Source organism: Rhinolophus hipposideros (assembly GCF_964194185.1).
Source record: "Rhinolophus hipposideros genome assembly, chromosome: 15".
Lineage (NCBI taxonomy): Eukaryota > Metazoa > Chordata > Mammalia > Chiroptera > Rhinolophidae > Rhinolophus > Rhinolophus hipposideros.
This window is the reverse complement of record NC_138061.1, coordinates 21,370,105-21,392,729: the sequence shown is the minus strand read 5'-3', so window position 1 is coordinate 21,392,729 and position 22,625 is coordinate 21,370,105. Positions and strand designations below refer to the sequence as shown.

The 22,625-nt window shown below is 40.8% G+C and overlaps 1 protein-coding gene across 6 annotated transcripts in view; it reads right to left on the bottom strand.

Annotated features, from left to right (window-relative positions):
* STN1 (STN1 subunit of CST complex) overlaps nucleotides 1–20,284 on the bottom strand; it is a 37,982-nt gene extending 17,698 nt beyond the window's left edge. Inside the window, exons 1-7 of one of the 6 annotated variants that reach the window (XM_081073577.1) lie at nucleotides 20,123–20,284; nucleotides 19,238–19,431; nucleotides 12,851–12,946; nucleotides 10,390–10,458; nucleotides 6,264–6,422; nucleotides 5,260–5,380; nucleotides 3,775–3,946 (exon numbers count right to left, since the gene is read on the bottom strand). In XM_081073577.1, coding sequence (XP_080929703.1) covers nucleotides 3,775–3,946; nucleotides 5,260–5,380; nucleotides 6,264–6,422; nucleotides 10,390–10,458; nucleotides 12,851–12,946; nucleotides 19,238–19,370 — 750 coding nt within the window. In that variant the 5' untranslated portion in view covers nucleotides 19,371–19,431; nucleotides 20,123–20,284. Of the gene's footprint in view, nucleotides 1–3,774; nucleotides 3,950–5,259; nucleotides 5,381–6,263; nucleotides 6,423–10,389; nucleotides 10,459–12,850; nucleotides 12,947–19,237; nucleotides 19,432–19,702; nucleotides 19,970–20,122 lie in introns of those variants that run through there. The other 5 variants (XM_081073575.1, XM_081073576.1, XM_081073573.1 and 2 more) reach the window with 5 other exon arrangements.
* Between the last annotated feature and the right edge of the window lie 2,341 nt (nucleotides 20,285–22,625).

Genomic DNA, 22,625 nt, shown 5'->3' with positions numbered 1-22,625 from the left:
CTCAAATGGCCCCAAGGGTTGACAATTCCATCCCTAAAAAAACCTTCTCTTTCTAGAAGAGACCACCCAAACTAGCACTGTTTTAATCTAATAGATCCCAGCAATGTTTCACAAAGGAGTTCTCCTGGGCTGAAAAGGTGAGTCTGAGACTCTTAACGGTCTAAGTTTTTCCTGAACAGAACAAGCTGGAGAACCTGGTTATTAGAACATTAGGGCCTAAAAATTGACAAATATTCCAGGGTATGACAACACCCATTCTCTGAAGAGAGAATAAGGCTGAGAAATATTTGACGACACTCATGGGCAGAAAAGCTATCTGGGTGTGTTTGGAATAAACAACTCCCCTAGCAATCCTCAGCCACACATCTTTTTATTCACTGGGGGTGGGCTTCAGGCAAAGCTCTTTTTAATTTCATATGGAGTGCTCTTACTTAGGGGAAATACAACCAAATCTAACTCCCCCACAAAACTTTGTAACAACCTAATCTTCATAGATTTGTCTTCTTTAGTCAATTTAGTATAAGGATCCTAAGGGTGGAGTTTATTACATCTCTTACCAAGATAGAACTAAACTGGAAACTAACTAGAAATGTTGGTACATGACTACTCCTGTCATTAAAAATGACGTTTGGTAATCCCCAGACCATATATAAAGCCCGATTCCTCCTCCCAGATTTTAGTAAGATCGAGCAGCAGGAAGAAAGAGTGCTAGGCCTGTGAAATTAAATGCTCAGTGTCAGCTGTGAACGAGGAGGACCCAACAGAAGAGGCTCTCTGTAAATGTAAACAAGACGCGAAGCCTCCTCTCCAAAAACATTTGCCTCAGCTGACCTTGGGACATATCTCCCTGATGATTATAAAGACACCGTCTCAAGGGTAAAGCCTCCAATCATCCGTTCCAGCCCGTAGCTTTTCCTGGCCTGGGATTTGTGTCTTTCTTGTCTTTTTCTAAAGAGCAATGACTGACTCATCTGATTCAGGAAACCGAAACTGCTCAGAGGAAAAAAACGGACTGACTGAATGTGCTGAGCTTTAGCAGGCCTCTCCTCATCCCAGGTCAGGAACTGGGTGGATCTCTGATATATATATAGTCTTCATTCCCAAACAAACTCACATTTATATAGCTGTCAAAGAAACAATGGTTTTGCAAGGCCTGCTTATCAGGTTTCTGGATTTGCTAAGAAGGGCCGCTATGAAAAAAAAGAAAGGGGAAACATTCAAATCCGCTCTTCCCCTGCTTCTCAACTATAATACTATCACAATGATTTTTCTGAGATGCTTTCATCTGTATGACAATACAAAGTGCCCAAGGATCTAGGGTTTCACCATCATTGTAAAGCATCCGTAGCCTCCCAGGCTCTATTAAATAGGACTCAGCTGAATGACACTGACCCCCACCCCCCAGCAGAGCCATGGAGGGAACAATTCATAATTGATGGAAAAATAGTTTCCAAAGACAAAACAAATGTAGAGTAATATTCATTTCTTTTTAAACATGCAGCACTGGGCAGTCATAAGTTTCTCCTCTAAGCATTTTTAAAATGATACCATGCCAAAGGTTCTCCACAGATTGTTTTAGTTCTGAGACCTCAAGTCTCTTAATTATAGCCACTGCAGAAGAGCTGTTCACAGGAAGATTGTGGTCTTCACTAAGTTTCAAAGTTTCCTTCCACACATGCCAGTAGAGTGGTCAGAAGTCCTAGGAGGCCAACTTGGCATTGAGCCGCCTCTAAATGATTAAATGGGAAAAAGGTCAATCTTGCTGTCAGCAGACAGCTGGAGAGCTGCAACTGTTTAGAAGCAACAGTGGCACAGGACAAAGCGGCCAGTCATGACCCTCTCCGCCTTGGTGTTTCCTGAAATGATATCCCTCATCTCTGTGTACGAAATCATGGGTCACTGGACACACAGCCTGGTGCCAGGAAGAGATAATTAGGTGCATGAATGAAACTGAGAAGCAGTGGTCATGCCTAGGAAGTTGCATGGGGATCTGAATCACAAAGAATCAGAATCACCAGAATCACAAAGAATAATATATGTTCCACCAGAATCACAAAGAATAATATATGTTACCTAACAAGGGTATTCAGAGCAGCCCTGTTGGTAACAGCAGATTAGAAAACACCTAAACAGTCCAGGAATGGAGGTTTGTACCCTAAATTATTGGACATGTAACAAAAGATTATTAGTGGCAAATATGTATGTACGGCTAGGAAAATATCTGTAAGACAAATTGTTCAATGAAAAGCTAGGTACAGACTACTGTTTAGCATGCTACCATTTGTGTAAAAAAAGGGGACACAACTACTTCTAGTTTATATATGCACAAACTATCTCCAGAAGGATATTCATGAGACTAGTAATGGCGCTTGTCTCTGGGGGGAAGGGGGTAAGAGGGAAGATGGGAAGGAAAATTACTTTTAATTAGATATTTTCAGAAGCTATTTGAAGTTTTAGAAGCCATTCTTTAATTAACAAATAATAATAATTATCTAAAACCTACTTTATGACAGATCTGTTCTAGGCACTGGTTCTAGAGAACAGAGAAGACAGACAAGACCTCTGCTCTTAGAGAAATTAAATTCTGTTGGAGGAACAGGCAGGAGAACAAGTAGATACCAGTGAGATCATGATATAAAAACGGGGTGATAACATAGTGAGGAAGTAGGTGGCTGTCAGAGTCGATGGTCAAGGCAGCCAAGAAGGTGACATTTAAGCAGAAGTTGTTTCCTGGTAGAATAAATGAAATACATAAACACGAGTCATACTGTGTTCCCCCCAAAATAAGACTTAGCCAGCCAATCTGTTCTAATGTATCTTTTGGAGCAAAAATTAATACAAGACCTGGTGTTATATTATATTATATTATATTATATTATATTATATTATATTATATTATATCATACCCTGTCTTATAGTAAAATAAGACCAGGTCTTGTATTAATTATATTATAGTAAATAAGACCGGGTCTTGTATTTACTTATATTATAGTAAAATAAGACTGGGTCTTATATTAATTTTTGCTCCAAAAGACCCATTGGAATTGATTGTCCAGCTAGGTCTTATTTTCGGGGAAACACAGTATTACAACAATAAAAATCCAAGAATTGCAATGAAAGGGAAAGCCGAACACCAAAGTCTCAAATAATTCTTAATTCCAAGCAAATATGTAAACACCAGACAACTTAAGTTCACCTGTATCACAAGGGTTGAAAAAATGGGGACAGCTCTTTCCAGGAAGAATAAAAATGACTTAAGTGTTCCTTGAAATATTTACTTATAAACCAGACTGAATACAGCTTGGTCTTTATTCAAACTCCTAAAATGTGATAGGTTAACCTTATTCTGAAAAAGAGGCATTATAAACCTTGGTTCAAATTCAAGAATCATCCTGCTGATCAATAATCTTGGAAGGATAATTATCTCTTCTCATTTATTCCCTCCTCATTTGGCTCCTACTGAGATTAAATACCCATCTCCTTGAGTACTAAGTACTATGAACCTTAGACTATTATTATTTTTTCTACCTGAAGATTAAGTAAGCTTAATGAGATTAAGTAAGGAGGGGAAAAGGGCAGGTACATTCTCATTTCAAATTCTTAGTGGTTAGTGACCTTGCCAGAATAGACATGACTGACTCGTGATAGAACCATAACTTCTATTCCGTGGGTCCACCCTGTGAGTCTTAATGCCACAGTCAAGTTCTCTTGCGCCTTTTGGCTGCAGATTTGGGACAAGGGACTGGAATTCTTGTGTAGGCATGCTGCACTTACTTGCTCGGAGCAAGAACTGTGAATCACGGGCTGATTGGCAAGGGACAGCAGAGACTCCACCATTTCCAACTCCTGCTGATAAAAGGTTTGCATTCTGTTCTTCACAAGGAATTCTTTGACTTTTTCACTCAACAAACACGTGAGACTGGCAAGGTCCAGGGCACTCGGATTGCTGCTGGGGAAAGGTTTAAAAAGGCCCACTGAAAACTATCTTGTTTTCTGTTCCTTTTGGGTGTGCATAAAATAGAACCTTAGCCAGGAAATGCAAAACTGTATTAATGCTTGTTTTTGACATAAAGGGCAATTCACACTGTGAATATTGTGCAGTTGTTTAAAAGAATGAGAGGAACTAAGATATTCATGATAGATTAAGAAAAAAAGTCAAGCTACAAAATAGTATGTAAGGTATGGTCCCACTTTTGTAAAAAAGCACATGACAACCCAAAAAATATATGGGTGGATATTCATGCTTGTGTATGCACAGAAGAAAAACGTTTGAAAGGATACACATCAACCTATGGACAATGGTAACCTCTGGGGCATGGTTCTGAGACGGGAAACAGGACAACATAGGACTTTCACTTTTTACTATATACAGGTCTATAGTTTGGGTTGTTTTTTTAAATATAATTTTTGAAAACATAATATATACACATATTTTTAAAATACTAATGGGTACATAGTAAAGTCTCCTTTCTATCCTCCTGGGCTATTATTGATTCTGTCTTCTCCCAGAGGTCTTTGATGCATATACTCTGTTTCTCTGAAAATAAGACCTAACCGGACAATCAGCTCTAATGCGTCTTTTGGAGCAAAAATTAATATAAGATCTGGTATTATATTATATTATATCACCTGGTCTTATGTTATAGTAAAATAAGACCGGGTCTTATATTAATTTTTGCTCCAAAAGATTCATTAGAGCTGATTGTACGGCCAGGTCTTATTTTCGGGGAAACATGATACTAGCAAAGGCGCATATATTTTTACTCCTGTTTCTCTCCCCTCAACACAAAAGAGTAAAATCATTCCTGGTAGAGAACGACTGGTATTGTGTTTTGTAGTTTTTATTACAACGTGCCATGGTGAGGTATTTTGATTGTGATGCACCTTAGTGCAGTTTTTTTCAGGTTTTTGCCTTAGGGCTCATTGGATCTGTGAGTTTAGTTTTCATCAAACTTGGAAACATTTCAGTTATCATTTCTTCAAATGTTTTTTCTCCTCTGCCTCCACTCTTTCAGGGACTCCAGTTACACGTATATTTTCCTCACAACAACCTCAGAACATCTCTACTATTACATCTTCACTTTACGGATGGGGATGACGACAGAGGCATACACAGGGTGAGCAGACTTGCCCAGAGCCTCAAAGTGAGTCAGTTGACAGTTTCCGGATTTGAACTCAGGGCCACTCCAGCATCTGAGCTATCCCCTGCTGACCTTACTGCTGTGGTCACATCTTCAGCAGTGACAGGCCATAACTTACCTTAGTGCCTCTTTCTCTAAGGCTGGGCTGTGGAAAGGTTGGTCATAAACTTTCCTGTAGACACTGGGCAGCTCAAGCATCCTTGCAATTTGAATGTTGTACACTGGATCGTCCACTTTATCTAAGAAGTCACACGGGAAAATATGCCACAGAAATTACACTGAGATCAGTTCTTTCCCACGTCCAAATTGCCGCTAGGACAACAAATATAATAAATGAGGCACTTGGAGGGTCTCCTTCCTTGCGGGTGCCCAAGTATCATAAAGTCCAGATGCACTAACTAATTCGCAGTCATCCTGCAAGAGGGAACGCAATGCCCTAAGTGTCACAGGTGTGGCCAGGAATAGACTGGGATAAGGGAAAGCACATTAGTGTATTCACTCATCTGATGGAGTGGCGGACAACAGGGGCTGTCCACCAGATTGCCAAGCGAAAACCAGCCGGAGCAGTGCAAAAGGCATCACTCCCATGACACAGGACTGTCATACATCTGATTAGCTGTTTTCTTTCAAAGTTAATGAACTCAATGGTGTCCAAAAAACCTCCATCATTTTGAAGAAGGTGAATATCTGCCCTAAATGGATTCACACGTTCGAACTTCAAAGTACTTTAGAAGTTCTACTATGTGGTCTGAATAAAATTTCCAGCTATACATAGTAATAAATCATTTGTTTTCTGGGGGAGGAGGGTTATCACTTTGTGAGGGGTGTAAACATCTAATTATTACATAGTTTTGTACACCTGAAACTAAAAAAAAAAAAAAAAAGAGTTAAATAAAATAAATCATTTGTTTTCTTTCCCAATTTATTTATAGTTACCTTTCTTCAAAATAAATTTAAGAAATGCTGCTTTTCTAAAGAAAGCATGTTATGAAATACAGTTTCCTCCATTAAATAGTTGATCTTTTTATTTGAACTTTTTAGAAGTTTGACTTTTAGCTAAACAAGTTTATTGGACACACACCCAGAATAACAACCAATTTGGCAGAAGTATCTTGTGCTTACAATAAACAGAGGCATGGATTTCTCGCTCTCCTCTGTACGTGCGGACATAACCTCTGATCCGGATAACATCCCCAATTTCCATCTTTGTTCTCTGCTCAGTGGTCTCTTGCAGCTTCTTAAACTGTGAGGTTAAGCTCAGCTCTCTTGCACTTGGAGCAGCTGTAGTTGTTAGGATCAGAAGGAAAGAGAATGCGTAACACAATCTCTCCACCACATTTGTGAGCTAGTTTTGGGGTAACACCAACACAGGCATTTGTTTATTCTACTTCTGATTAGTTGCTCTACTACAGGAAATATGCATAACCTTTCAAAATCCTCTACTGAATAAAAGGCGTAAGCTGTAATTATTGAAAAGTATGGTGAAGGTAACAGAGTCTAGGAGGAGACTTGACAACCCAAGTGGGTAAGTTCTGATGTGGCTCCACCTTCTTTCCTACCCCTGCATCACCAGTGCAAAGGGTTCTACATGGTTCTGAATTGAATCCTACATGAGTTCAGCCGGGTTTAGTGGCAGTAGCTCTCAACAACCCTTTCAAGTGTCCTTGCAGGGAGACAGAGGTCTGACATAAGGGGAAAAGGGACCCAACAGTCTATCTGTGGTTCTGTTTATGTGGGAGGCAAATTTACCTTAGGCTGATCTCCCATCTAGGTGCTCAATACTCTAATCCCTTACCTCTCATCTTTGTTGGGTGACTAGGCTAATATTCACCTACCCCCGCCCCCGACCCTCCTCATATGCACTTAAAACTATAAACTTAAACAACAGAGTCCACCTTATATACAGTTGTGCACGATCTAAGTTACATGATCATATATGTACATGATCACGAGCTTAACACAATGCCAGATCCATAGGAAAAATTCAATAAATGTTAGCTATTTGAGAAAAAAAACAATTAAGCCCTCTAGACAAAATTATTTTGTTTTCTTTGGGATCTTTCTTTGGGGATTACTGGATAGAAAAGTACAAACAGGTTCATAGCTCATTACGTATTGTCAGAATGTTTGCCAGAAAAAAAACAATCAAACTATTCTCTTCTTATACAGTGTCACCAACCTAGTGTGCATGCTTGCAGCTCCTACACTGGCTTCAGTCATTTGGATTTTTAATACCTTAAAAAATACATAATTCCATAATGTTTTATTTTGCTTTTAAATTGCCAGCAAGGCTATGTGTTTTTATATGAGATGATCTTCTCTCTGTATTCTTTATGTATAAGCCCTTCATCTTTTTTGAACACTTTATATTAATTTCTGAAAGATTTGTAGGGAAGATTTGTCAACGTATGCTTACTACATCCACTCTCCCTATTCCATTGCATTCTTTCTCTTTCATTTCATTTTATTACATAAGACTTTGAAAGAAACACTTTTAGTCTATCCCTTTCATCACTGATGATAACTTTCAGTGTTCTCCCAGGGACTTAGGAGACCTTAACATATATACCCTGGGATAAATACACGACTCTATCTTCTTTGGGTTATTTTATGTAAGCTGCAAGGTAGGGATTATCGTTACCTCTTTTTCAATATCGCTATCTAGCCGAACCAACAACATTTGATAAATGCTGATTTATTTCTGACTTTTGCATTATTTTTGGTTTGTCGTATACTAGGAAGGAATCTCTTTCAGTATATTAATCAAATATCCTGCTATTTAATACAACTTAGATAACTGTGGCTTTGTAATGTGCAAAGGCATCACTTTTCTCTTAACATATCTACTGTACCAAGGGAAACAGCGACCTCAGGAGCATGGAAGACTGTGTGTATCTAGTAACCAACAGTTAGGAATCTGACACAATCAGCATTAATGTCACTCAGCTTACTGGGTTTCTTCAGAAAATACCCAAGTATTACGTTTCAAAAGGTTATCCCATCTGTGTTTCTGTCTCCACGTCCTCTTCTACTTAGGCTGAATTTTAAATGTATTTATAAATTTCACTGCCACTATTCAGACATTACAGGTGATAATAATGCTTCATAGGCACCGCTGAAATGATCATACTGACGGCTGGTCTGAGAAAAAGAGGCCCAGCTTTCATTTAAAGGGTGAGCCAAACTGCCACAAAAAGGGGGGGGAGGGCTCAAGCTGGGTAATTTAATGAATATAATGAGATGGCTGGAGCCTGACAGAATTTCATTTTAAGTAGCCTATTATTCCACCCTGAAAGATAACCCCTCTTTAAAATTCTAATATTAAGGGCTAACCTATCTTAACTTTTCTCATAAGCTAAGTCCAAATGGTACATTCAATGTGACATTTATAGGAGTTAATATCATATTCTTATACCTTAACTGACTGGAACATAATTTTGACTCAGACTAAAATTTTGTTTAAAAAAATTAGTCTTCGCTGGCCACTTTCCAGTAGAAGATTTAACACTAAGGACAATTAAATTACAAGGACAGAATGGGCTACTCAGGAACAATTTAAAAATATCACTTCATATATAACATGATGAGGATCATTTTCAGGCTTTCGCTTTACAGTCTAACCCTCTCTTTTTATTCTCAAAGCAATTTTCAATTAAGTCTATCCACTGTGATTATTCCTCTATTGATCTACTTACAGATATTTTAAAAGTCTCACTCTCAGTATTGATAGCCATTTTACCTAAAAAATTACAAAGTATAAGAGTTAAATAATATTCCTGATGATGTCATTTCTTAAAAAAAAAAAGAGTTGATTTTGAAAATTAAAACAACGTCTAAAACAGGGGCCTGCAAACTATGGTCCATGGACCAATTCCATCCACAACCTGTTTTGCAAATAAATTTTGATTGGAACAGAGCCATGCCTGTTTGTTTTTGTACAGTCTATGGCTGCTTCTGTGCTACAATGGCAGTGCTGACCAAATGGCCCCTAACGCAGAAAACATTTACTATCTGGCCCTATACAGAAAAAGTTTGTTGACCCTTGGCTTGGAACAAGTATGCATATTCAAACTACCCCTTCTGAATGAAGATCATGATAATACAACAATCATAAATCTGCAAGTGATATTAACACCCTCGACATATATGAAAATTCAAATATCTGAGTGTTTTATAGGTTTATTTCTTGCCTAAGAGATATCTGCATAAAAGCCTGTTGTCTCTTTAAGCTTTTTTCTTTTTTTTTCATATCTATAAAGCTTCTTAAGCAAACTTCCTACAGTGCCATTGATTTAGATTTTCCCAAATTAGGAAATGGGAATACGAAACTTATCTGAAACTGATGGCCAAATTCTAAGCTAAATACATCAGAAAAGTAACCAAAGAACCATTCCATTGGTCAGCAGAGGCAAAGTAGGAGGTTGAGATTCTGACAGGTAATGGCAAAAAGGAAAGAAGAAACCACTCCAAGTACTACATTCTTACCATGCAGAACACAAGGAAACAGATACTAGATGTTAGCTATGACAGCAGACAACACTTATTGAATAACCCTACTCTGTATGGTACCATACTGTGTGTGTTATAAAACAGAGAAAAACAAGGTCCCAGTTTCTGTAGCTTCTCTAGAACCAAAAATGATCACCAACACTGCAAAATATTTTTTGACATTACGAACTCAAGCAACTTAAAAAACTACCTAAGAACTTCTAAAATATACTCAAGAAATTCCAAATGCTTTTTCAGTTATACAATATAGTCAATATACAATTTTAAAGTTCTGTTTCAGTTTCTATTATTTAATGGCTAACTTCAAAGGAATACAATCCTACCTTCTCATCAATTTTAGAATTCCTTGTATATTTGTTGCGCATGTAAATATTTCAGAAAAATCTGTATCGGAATGGCAGCATAAAAGCTAGTCTTCAAAATCTTCTTTGGTCAAATGAGCTGCCTGGAGCAAAGAATTGACCTGACAGAAATGCTGAAACTCCTAGGAACCTAGTCACATTCCTGTAGGCTTAGGAGGAAGTGAGTAGCAAAGAAATGGGAGAAAGAAAAACAAGTGGTTCCCTTTTAGTATCAGTTTGCAGAGTAGCCAAAGCTTTGGGCACAGTGCTTCAAGTTGGTCAGTGTAATTCACCAGTGGATAAATGTGAAAATTTAGCCCTATAGCTTTCTGATGAGCTCCCATGAGTAAAATCCATTGGTTTGCTGAAGAGCAAAGAAACATGGCAAACAAAATTACCTGAGGAAGACTCAGTATTGGTCAACTTTTTCCAGCAGATGCAGTTTATAACTCCAGTGCTATCATCCACTGCAAGAGAAGTGTAAAAAAGTAGAAGAGAGATTTGAGCATTGCTGGTGAATTAACACATTGTCACTGGGTTCAGCCATACTGAAAGAAGGCCTTTTTCTTTTTTTTCTTTTTTTTTTTTTTTTTTAAAGATTTGTATTGGGGAAGGGGAACAGGACTTTATTGGGGAACAGTGTGTACTTCCAGGACTTTTTTTTGTTTTTCCAAGTCAAGTTGTCCTTTCAGTCTTAGTTGTGGAGGGTGCAGCTCAGCTCCAGGTCCAGTTGCCAGTTGCTAGTTGCAGAGGGCACAGCACACCATCCCTTGTGGGAGTCGAACCGGCAACCTTGTGGTTGAGAGGATGCGCTCCAACCAACTGAGCCATCCGGGAGCTCAGCGGCAGAAGGCCTTTTTCAATAGTCCAGTTGGGCAAATCCCTTATCAAACTGTCCTTCCACGTTAGACATAATCTCTCACTATACACCAATGGGAACTGCTGGTCTGCAATGTCAAAATGATACATAAGCCCAATGAAATGTAGTCAACATTTCACTTACCCTTCCTCAAAGGTACTAATGATTCTTGCCTACACCTCTCCTGAAAATAGCGTCCTCTGGAAGTGAAATGCAAAAATCTCAATGACTGCTAATATAGAAAATCAACCCTGCTCTCCTAACCTACAATAAGAGAGTGTCACCTCGTCTATAGTTAGAGGCACTTAGAGCAGCCTTCTGTCACCATTTGCTCTTCCACTAGCTCCTGACTTACCTGGACAAAGTAACCCTAGTCTCTGGGCCCAGACTTCTCTTTGAAAGAGCTTCTGGCCAGGCCTTACCACTGCATGAGGATGTAAAGACAGCCAAGTATATCATAGAAGAGCAAAATTTTATTTTTGTAATAGAAAATATTTATATCTTGGTCACAAACAATACTGGTCTGGCTTATTTATTCCCAGTACAAAAAAAATCAAAGAATTCCCATTGCACTTGGATTTATAACTGTACAGGTATTTGGAGATGTTTGCTATGGGGTGATAGGTGTTGTCTCTGCCTAATTTCTGATGAACTCAGAGCAGAGGTTGCTAAACATGGGGTTAGTGGGCTTAATGATTTTTTAAAAATCATCAACTAGACTGTTGTACAAGCACATGTAAGAAATGAGAAACATAAGGCAAATTATTTCTATTGTTGGTTTAAATCTGTGTTGAAAGCAGAAACTGAAGAATCTTTCTTACACTAAAATAAATTCTAGATGGATTTTATTTTATTAAATTTAATATAGGTAAAGTTAAGAAGATGAGAAGAAAATATGGGTGAATACTTTTTAATCTTGGGCTTATAGTTGGTGGGAAGAGACTTCTTTCAAGCAGACCTGAAAATCAGAACTTATTTTTAAAAGTCTGATATAGCTGACCAACAAAACACTAATATTTGTATAGCAATGTTCCAAATGATGGGTTAGTGTCTTAATACATAAAGAGCTCATATAAATTAATAAGAAAAAGACCAAGACCACAAATGACAAAGACAAAAGAACGTGCGATTCATGGAAGTATTAAAAATTGCCAATAAACAGGTCGGTACACTAAATTTCCTAGTTACCAGAAAAAGAGAAGCAAATTTAAATAATTTCCTCAACTACTATTAACAGAATGACAAATATTAAAAACACTGATACCTTCATATGCTGTACTTCCAATAATTTATCCTGAGGAGAAAAACAGAACAAATACACAGAGATATATACATCTTCAAGAAGGCTATTCATTGAAATATTGTTCATAGTACTGGAAGTTGGAAATGTTGAAGAAATGCAAGGATATTATATCTGTAAGTTATCAATCATGCACAGATTGCCAATGAAATGTTCTCGGTCACCTAGTTCAATTGCCTTGTCTTTCCCCAAGTAGATTAAGAAGAACACAGATTTAAGGCAACACAACAAAAAGTGACAATATCAATTACAGCAAAGGATTGAAATTTAAAGTTAGGCTTCTGACAAAATATTGAGCTTGGCCTCTTAATCACAGAGGATCTTAGAGCTGCACAAGGCAATGTATTAAAATGCTTACATTAAACTCAGTGAAAAAAATCAAGACCTGTGACACTAAACTCATATTCTAATAATTCACTGGTATCCAAACTACAGAAACCCTTTATTTAAAAAGTTTCCATCATAATGAGGGAAATTTTCTAGCATTTTTCACCTGACAGTATTCGTCAGTATCATTCCTACCCGTTGCTTCATTTGACACTTAGCTCAGGTGGGTGGCTTCAGGGGGCTCGCAATAGAGGAAAGTGCATGAGGTCTGTGAGTCCCCAGGTGCTCTGAAAGGCTGGGGTTGTTCAAATTCAGCATTCAGCTAAGCGTGGTCCTTCCACATAAACTCAGTATCAGACATAATTGTTCTTACCTCCGTAACTGTAGAAAGCATCTCTTTCTCTCACTCCAATTACAGTTCCCAAGATATCTACCTGTTTTATTGGATGCCCATTGTAAAAAAATATACCTGAAATTAAAAAAAAAAGGCAAAGTCCACATAATGTATAATTACATTTTCTGCTTCAGTCAATGTTAACTGTAGGGATGGGGGTGGGGGTGAGGGTGGGGTGGATGTAAAAAAATCAGTGGCATGCTGCTTGCTGAAATTCCAGACTTAAGAAACAACCCTTGACAAATGGCAAGCACCAAGCAATCAGATGTGTTTTCCTCAAGGGTCATGAGAAGGCCTGGCTTTAAAGAAGCTTGTACTAGGGCAGAAAAAAAGAAAAGCAATGTTGCCCAGCTGGATCTGGCTAATCTTCTTTCCACTTGTGAAAATGAAATGTACCTCCCTGCAGAACTCTCACAAGGGGCCTGAAAACAGTCATTATGTTATAGGACCAAACGCAGCACTGTATTTTGAGAGACTGGAAAAGGAATGAGAGGAAATCATGAGAAAGGCTTCTTTGGTTTTCTCAGTGGTGCTTTTCTAGGAAATCAGTCATCATTTCTATGAATTAGCAGTAGTTTTTTTTTTTTTTTAAATAGAAGATAATTAGATTACAAACCACTACGCTTTGGGGCCAACAGATTACAACTGAAACTTTTTGAAACTCTTATTTTCAAACCTGCACGATAGATGCCAGCAGGCAGGTTCCCACCAGAGGAGAAACCTGAGAGGATGAGCCCTACTCACTCACTTATACCCAGAGGCCTTTTTTAGATTTAGGGACCAGACAGACAGAGGGATTCCTGGAAGTGGTGAGTCCCTTATTCCTTCCCGAGGTCCCAGTGCTGGCCTGGCTCTTGCAGAGCTTTCCTTCTGTGGCCCCCCAAAATCCTCACCTGAATTTTTTGTCTTTAGATACTTGTACTGCGTTTCTGTCACCTGCTGCTAAAGAGTCCTAACTAAAATCCTCTCTAGCCTTTTTTTCCCTCCCCACTATGGCTGAATTCTTTACTTTCAGGAAGAGGCTATAAATTTTTAAATGGTGACTTCCTTTTTAAATAAATATATGAATTGTAAGCTGAGAATCAGTTATCACTTCAGGTACTTGCACACCTTCCCTAACCTGCTCCCATCAAGCCTGGTCAGAGCCTTTCTTTCCCCCACTCTCACTCAGGGGGACCTATTGCCTGAACCCTGACACCCTTCAAACCCCCAGACTGGCCTCCACTGACAAGTCTTTTGTTTCCCCTGAGCATATAGAGGCTGGGGATGAGATGCTGACAGCAGAGTCCCAGGAAATAGACAAGGAGGCTCTGAGCCCCAGTCAGCCAAAAATTCTAGAAGAGTAAGACGAGGTTTGAAGGAGAAAAAAAGATGACAAATTTAGCCAAAAGAAGGACCCTCTACAGGCATACTTCTAAAGATACTTAGTGAATGAAATTTTAAGAGCCAGACAGTTCCAAAGGACTTCTGAGTTCTTACGACTGAAACACGGGTCTCTTGGTTACCTCCTTTGGTGGACCAGTGGGTCTTCTGCCAGTGCCTGCACTGACAGAACACGAAGGAGAGAAGTCATCTTTAGAGGAGGGCGATCCCTATAGGACCTTTGCAGGCAACCTTTCCCTACGTCTCTGCTTGGCAGAAGGGAAGCTTAAACTGGGAGAATGAGCCTCACCCAGGGATGTGGGCATGGACTCCGCTACTGAAGTTGTACTCCACCACCATGCCCTGACACGCTCATGTGCAGAGAAGGGCTACGGCATGGCACTGCTCTGTTCCTCCACCTTTGTTGGAGGGTCAGGTGGGGCTTAGAGTGGCCAGAACTACAGGCTGGTCTCTGGCTGCAGTCAGCCCTTTCTGCTGCCACAAATGCACTGTACAGATAATATCTCTTTCTATTTGTACACCGAGCAAAGTTAGAGAGAAGTGTTTTCTAGAATCTGACTGGCCTCTCCCTCCCCCAGCCCAACTATGGTCTGTTCGGCTTGCCAGGAACTTGTTTGTGTTAGAGATGGAACACTCCCCAGGGTTCCGTGTGGATAGCTGTGGCCCACAGGACATTGGCAATCAGAAGCACACCTGTGGAGCCCTTCCAACCCATGAAGGGCCTTCTGTCTGCCCCCTGAAATGTCTTTCCAGCTGGTGCTAGAGCCGCTATGATGTCTGAAAGCTTGAGACAGTCCCAGATCTCAGGGTTTCCTTGGGACACCTTGGTATGTGCTGCTATGGTGGTTTTTATAGTAAAGAGCCAACACACTTTAAGGGGAAAAAGCTAGCCAAAAGGTGTTCTGCCTGGGTTGAAGCATATGGAAAAGGCAATGAAAAGATTATGCTAATAACAAAAGCCAATGAAGTCTTCAAGTCACCTGGAGGCCAGGCAGCCAATGTTACAAACTCTGTGTTGGGCAACACTTGATAAAAATCTGAACAGGTCTTCATTTGAGGACACAACAGACTTCCTTGAAAAAGTGCAGAAAAGGGAGCTAAACTTTCATTTCATGGACTGACAACGGCTCACCTTCAAACACAGTCACAAACACAGTCACTCAGAGATGCAAAAAATCCTTCCAATCCCAAGTGACTGACAGAAAAACATCTTAAAAGCATCACAGAACAACAGAGAACAAATTTAGAAGAAAATAACAGATGGTTTGAATAGAAACACTCAGAGAAAAATCAATTGAGGAGGAAATACACTGCTTAGAAAAAAATAAATTTCCCAAAGTGTATAGAAATGTGAACGATACATATCAGAGGTGCAACCTCTACAAGAAGATGGCCAAAGACGTGGAAAAAGAATTGGAGAGAACCACTTCCTTCTAGCAACGAAAGATTCTCTTCTATGGGAAAACAGCTCAAGAAAATTGGATGGCAGCTTTGTGGACTGAGAGAAAGCTTGGCAAGCTAAGAAGAGAAAGTAACCACAACAGATACTGGCTAATGTTAAGTTTAAGTTGCAGCCTTCCCCAAGTGCATCCCCACAGAGACCCCAAACACGTCCATGCCCCGGATCAGGTCCTCAGAAGGAGGAGAGTCAGCGGGAGGGCTCGGGGATCCAGGGCCGCAGGAAGGCCTGATTCAGCTTTCACAGCAGCAGAGCCCTGAACAGTCACATCCACAGCAAGACATTTACCTGTGTTTTCTCTCTTAAAAGCACTTTTGATGTAGACTTTTTAGTCTAACTGTTGTTATATAACTGATGCTACAACTGCTCTTATGGAAGTTTGATAGTATTAAAATGCCCAAGAAAATATTTTTAAAATATGTATTTAATACAATTCTTCTGAACACATTATTTCTACTTCATTGGACCCTCTAGACTTAAGACAATATAAGTATTGCATTTTGATTTAAATAAAAAATGTGTTTATCCCATCATTAAAGTTTGACATGACTAGAGACATTTGGAATAAGAAACCATTTCCACATGCTATGAGCCATAAACAAAAAGACAAAACAAAAAAGATCCCTAAATCTAAACACCACTGCCACTGTCAAACCTCATAATATTTTTTACTAGTTTAATCCTAAATTCACAGGTTAATTTAGGGGAGTTGACATGTTGCAACCATTTTGCAAGGCAATTCTGAAGCTAACTACTCAGCATAAGATAAATTTCACAGGTTAAGGGCAGTCTCCCACAAGACTGTTCTCACTTCAATCACCAACCCCAAATTTGGGGGTCCTCAGGCCACCCATACTTCTGACCAACCGGCTACAAATTTAGGGATTCCCATGACTCAGTCAGGTTTGATAATTTGCTAGAACGGTATGCACAACTCAGGAAGGTGCAATATTTACAACTATGGTTTTATAATAAAGGGTACAAATCAGGATTAGCCAAATGAAGAGATGCATGGGACAAGTCCAAGCACAAAGTTTCCATGTCCTCAGGACACGTGTCCTCAGGACACATTTCCAGGACCACCTGGAAAACTTATGCAAGCCTCAGTGTCCAGAGTTTTTGTTAGGGTTTCATTACATAAGCATGATTGATTGACTCATTGGCCACGTGAAACTCAATCTCCAGCCCCCCTCCCTTCCCAAGGAATGGGGCTGAAGTCACCTGGCTCAAAGCCCAACATTATAATCACAGGGTTGATCTCTCAGGCACACACAATCCCGGGTTCCTAAACTACCTAGGAGCCCAGCAAGAAGCACCTCACTAGCATAAGCCCAGGTGTGGTTCAGGGGGCTACCATGAATAACAAAGACGCTCCTTTCATTCTAGAAATCCAGAGATCTCCCAGGAACCAAGGACAAAGACCAACTAAATTGTTTCTTATACATTCATTTCCTATTTTCCCATTTTTTGGTTAACTTTTTTGTGATTCTATTTGATATTCTTCGCTATTTAAACACTTCTAAATTTTACGCAATCAAAATAGTTTTTTTCTTTACGGCAAACCAAACCATAACAAAAATAACACAAAAATAGAAACCTAGACCAGTGGCATTTCCCACCCCTAAAACCTTACACTATAATCTAAAGATCGTTATGTGGGATTATGGTTGATGTCTGCTTCAACTATGAGGTCTCATTTTAAAAACCACATCTGAAACATTATCACTAGTGATATAGCAAAGATCACCAGGACCAGCTTTCCTTGGTTTGTTGTTAATAAGTCATAAAGTCCTTTACCCACTGGAAGAGGTAAGGCTCTGTCACACCCGATACTTCCCTTGAGCACCTACACAAGACCTTTAAGCAAGGCTGGCATTTGGTATGAGTTTCTCCCTGATGAGATGTGCTATTTAGAATACCAAACTGTTGTGGAAAACAGACGAATGTGGGGGAGGATGGCTGCCTTCCAAGCAAAAAACAGACCATTTCCAACAATAATTAAGAAATAAAGGTGTGGTGAAAAAATCTGTACAAAAGGTTTGAGTATAAGGTTATCCAAATATATTTGTACATAGAACTGGAAACACAAAAAACGCCGTCTCATTAAAACTGCATACCTGACATTCTTGACTCATAGCTTGCTAGTCATTCAAAATAGCAGAGAGTTTAACCAAACTTCTCATATAGCACAGTAAACACGTGAAGATCCATCCACAGCTATGTAAATTATTTAAATCTACCCCACACTATATGTGTTAATTTTTAAGTATGAAGAGCTACGTTTAGTGACCACCACTCTAATAAAAAAAAAAGTGATTTCTTCAACTTGACACTTATAAACCTTTGTTGCTCCAATTGCTATTTCTTCAGGGCCCAACTACACGCCAGGCACTGTGCCAAGCACTGGGATTACATATGTGAATAAGGCAGATGATGTCCTTCCTTTCCAGGAGTTAAAATTACTTTAATATAAATTCAAAATTTGATATGAATTCAAAACAAACAAAAACCTGTCAATGAAAAACATCCAGCCTAAGAGAAAACTTATAAGAGTTTATTTGAGCCAAACTGACGACAATTGCCAGGAAGCAAAACCTCAACAGACTGAGAAAATGCTCCGTGAAGTGGCAGTTTGCAGCTTATTTTATACATAGAATCAAAGGAGGAGGGTTACATGAAACCCACTGGTGATAGATTAAGGGGGTGGGAGAAAGCAAAGGAGGCGGAATCTCTGGGATTGGATAAAAGTAAATTGGAGAGACAGGTACTTCTTTCACATAGGTGGGTACAGGATAGTCAATAGTTCACATAGAGATGTTAATCAAGGGACAAGAATAATAATGAGGGATTCTGTACTTTCCTGCTCTGGTCCTGGAAAAAGGGATTACTGACATTCCAAGGATGTCATTTTAGGTGCAAAAAGACAATAGACAGGCCCACTTAAAGGCACAGATTAACTTTATGAAGGAAGCTTTTGGCTAAAGATGTGCCTTCTTGCTATGGCCCACTTAGTTATGAACTTTTTTATGCTCATGCCATCTTATGTGGTTATTTTCAGTCTCCTGAGCTTGTCAGGTTTAATATGTGGCCCCTTTTCCATCCACAAACCGAACAAGAAAATCAGGTTAATCCCCATTTCTACAAAGACTCTTTATAGGTGAATCACATCCAGGACAGGTAAGTGGCACAATTAGGAAAGGGAGCAAGGCCTGAGGATGCCTGGTCCAGTGAACTTTCCTCCAGGTTCCCAAAAAACAACAACTGAGCATTTTAAAATATGAAAGACTTCAAACGCAGGTAAAAACATTCCTCAGTACAAAGGTTACTTCCCCAAACATCTATTGGAAAACAATTTTAGACTGTTTTTAACTTGCAAAGAAATGAAATCATTTGAAGATCCAGGCGAGGTCATTTTCAAAGCCTGCAGAAGAAAAGGCCCTACTGAAAGCCCCTAAATCCCAGCTTTGGGGGAGGCGCGGTGGCGATGCAGCACAGGTCATCCACCTGGCGGACCAGCCACATACCTGGCACCTGGTGAGACTCCTTCATGTCCAGGATATCCCTAACGTAGAGTTTGGCAAAGGCTAGAAACACAGGATCCAAACCCCATAAGAGGGAAGGGGTCTCCTCTTCACACCGCCTGGATTCAGACTGCATCGGGAGGTTGGGCTGGGGTTTCCAGCAAACCCTGAAAGGCTCACATCACTCAGTCGAGACTCTAGAGACACAAAATCAGGATGCAGGGCGGTTAAAGTGGGTGTAATTGGCCTAGCCCCAAAGCGGCTCCCCGGCGGGAAACCAGAACTCTGCGAGGGGTAAAATCCCCGGGGTCCAAGACCTGTCAAACTGCCTGGCCTCGGGATTGCGGGCCAGAGGCGTTCCTCGAGGACCCCTGAGTCCTTTATGGTTCTCCACTTGAACTCTCCTCTGCCCCACCGCAGTGTTTTTCCTTCCCCAAAAGTACCAACTTCGAAACCGTTAAACAGCACCTTTTGGAAGATGTACCCATGCAGGCGTACCCTTAAACTGCTTTAATGGGCGGGCTCCAGAGAGGCCTAGGGGCCCCCGTGGCCAAACACACGTGGGGGAACATAGGGTCGGCCTGTCCGTCGATCTGCCCTTGCACGCCCCGGTTTACTCCCTGAGGCTCAAAAAAAGCAGGAAAACCGGAACCAAAGACAGGCTCGAAGCCCCTCCCGCGCCGGCCCCCGGATCCCGGAGCGCGCAGGCCCGGCCCTTCCGGCACTGGAAGTTCCGGCGGGGGCCCGACTCCGCCCCCACGGGGCGGGACCAACCTACATTTCTCCGCCCAGGCCTCGCCCGGCTGCCCTCGGCTCCGCCCCCTCCGCCCGCCTCCGCGCCCCATTCCACCCTCGGCTGCGCCTCATCCCAACGAGGGCCCGCCTCACCCTGCGCGCGCCGCCGCCGGATCCGCGCCTCGCTGCCGCTCCGCCCCGTGTGCCCGGGAGCTTTTTGACTCCGGCAGCACCCGGGACTCGCCTTCCTCCCGGGCCCCGCGGGACTCCGCGGGAGCGCACAGCCCAAATCTCTAAGATCTCGGGCGCTCGCCTTGAAATTGGCGCTGCGCAAACCCCGCCCTCCCTGCACGTCACCCTTTCATCCCACCTCCAGCTCGGTGGTAGCATCCTGAACCAGGACCTTCAAGGGTGGGACTGGTCCGGACACCACCCCCTTTTTTTTTTTTGGTGCCTGCTATATTACATGAAATAAATAAACGAATACCCAAAGCAAGATTACCCTGTAGCATATTTGAAATGCATTGACACTGATAAATGATCTGACACGTACATTGGAACTACAGTCTGGCTTGGAGATGTCAGTAGCTAAATTTGAGAGCATTAATGAATGAATGTGAGGTTCTCTTTGTCTAGACTAGAGAATGTTGTGCATTTAAGAATTTTGAACATATGAAAAAATGCTCAACATCGCTAATCATCAGAGAAATGCAAATGAAAACCACAATGAGATATCACCTCACCCCAGTCAGAATGGCTATCATCAACAAAACAAATAGTAACAAGTGTTGGAGAGGCTGTGGAGAAAAAGGAACCCTCATACACTGTTGGTGGGAATGCAGACTGGTGCAGCCGCTATGGAAGGCAGTGTGGAGGTTCCTCAAGAAATTACGAATAGAATTACCATATGACCCAGCAATCGCTCTCCTGGGTATCTACCCCAAAAATATAAAAGCATTTCTCTACAGAGACACGTGTACTCCAATGTTCATTGCAGCTTTGTTTACGGTGGCCAAGACATGGAAGCAACCAATAGATGAATAGATGAATGGATAAAGAAGTTGTGGTATATATACACAGTGGAATACTATTTGGCGTTAAGGAAAGATGATATAGGAACGTTTGTGACAACATGGATGGATCTTGAGAGTATAATGCTAAGAGAAATAAGTCAGACAGAAAAAGCAGAGAACCCTATGATTTCACTGATATGTGGTATATAAACCCAAAACAACAAAAGAACAAGACAAACAAATGAGAAACAAAAACTCATAGACACAGACAATAGTTTAGTGGTTACCAGAAAGTAAGGGGGGTGGGGGGAGGGAGATGAGGGTAAGGGGGATCAAATATATGGTGATGGAAGAACTGACTCTGGGTGGTGAATACACAATGGGATTTATAGATGATGTAATACAGAATTGTACACCTGAAATTATGTAATTTCATTAACAATTGTCACCCCAATAAATTAAAAATAAATAAATAAAAGAAAGAAAAGAAAAGAATTTTGAAAAACTGGCATTTTGGTAAATTATGGCCACCTCGATGGTGCTTGTTCCCAGTAGTCTTAATTTAAAATGAGAAAAGCTAGCCACATTCCACTTTCATAAATAAATAAATAAGCTACATCATGGCATTACTCAAGATGGCAAGAGTTTTTCCTAATTTATGGGGACTCTAAAATGGCAGGAGTGCAGGTCACTCTGGCAGTCCATTCCCGGAGGTGGTAGGTGGTGCCCAAAGAGATAATTGCTAAACTATTTAGCAGAGAAGGAACTTCAAGCAACTGGAATGGAAAATGTGTGCTATTAGAACGATGGCATTTAATTACATCCCTGGCCACTGAAGAAGCTAAAAAAACAGAGTCCTTGGCAAAATACAGCATTGCTCAGATTCTACTGCAATGAACAGCTGGGTCTGTGGAATTGAAGATTTCATGAAGAGAAGACACCCTTCCTAGTAGGGAGAGGCTCTCTTTGAGGAAGCATACCCAGGAGGATATCCAGTAGGACATTGCTTCCTGCTGACCTGTTGGATGGGGAGAGACAGGTTGGGCGACATTTTCTTGACTGCACACATCAGCTCCAGGGTGGAACCCAAGAAGAAAATCACTGCTGGGTGTACTCAGAGCCTGAGAAGATTTCTGGAATAACTCATGGCTTTCAAGGGTACAGTGCTAGAGACAAGGGCCCTTGGGGACTAAGTTTACTGCCAGCCTTGGGGAGAGCCTCACTCTGGGTGGGGGGCGAGCAGAGTGAACTACCCCTAAGTCATCTTTTATAAGGAAGGCAGGGGCCTTGGAGCCTAGGGGTGCTCCTTTTTTTTTTATTAGTTTCAGGTGCGCAAGACAAAGTAATGCTTAGACGTTTATCATTTATATCCCTCACACTGTGTGAACCCCCTCTCCCCCTATCCACTATCACTGTCATCACACACAGCCATTACATTTCCACTGTCTCTATTCCTAATGCTGTACTCCGCTTCTCGTAAGTATATACATACTAGGGGTGCTCCTTTTGATCTGAGCTCAAAACACGAAGGAGTCGTCAGTTGCACCTGAAGGTGAGATGTGGAACAGAATTTCTAGACTACATACAAAAGCATCAAGAAGAGTTTGGGGGAATCTTCTTCCCTGCCATCTCTATCAGGATAG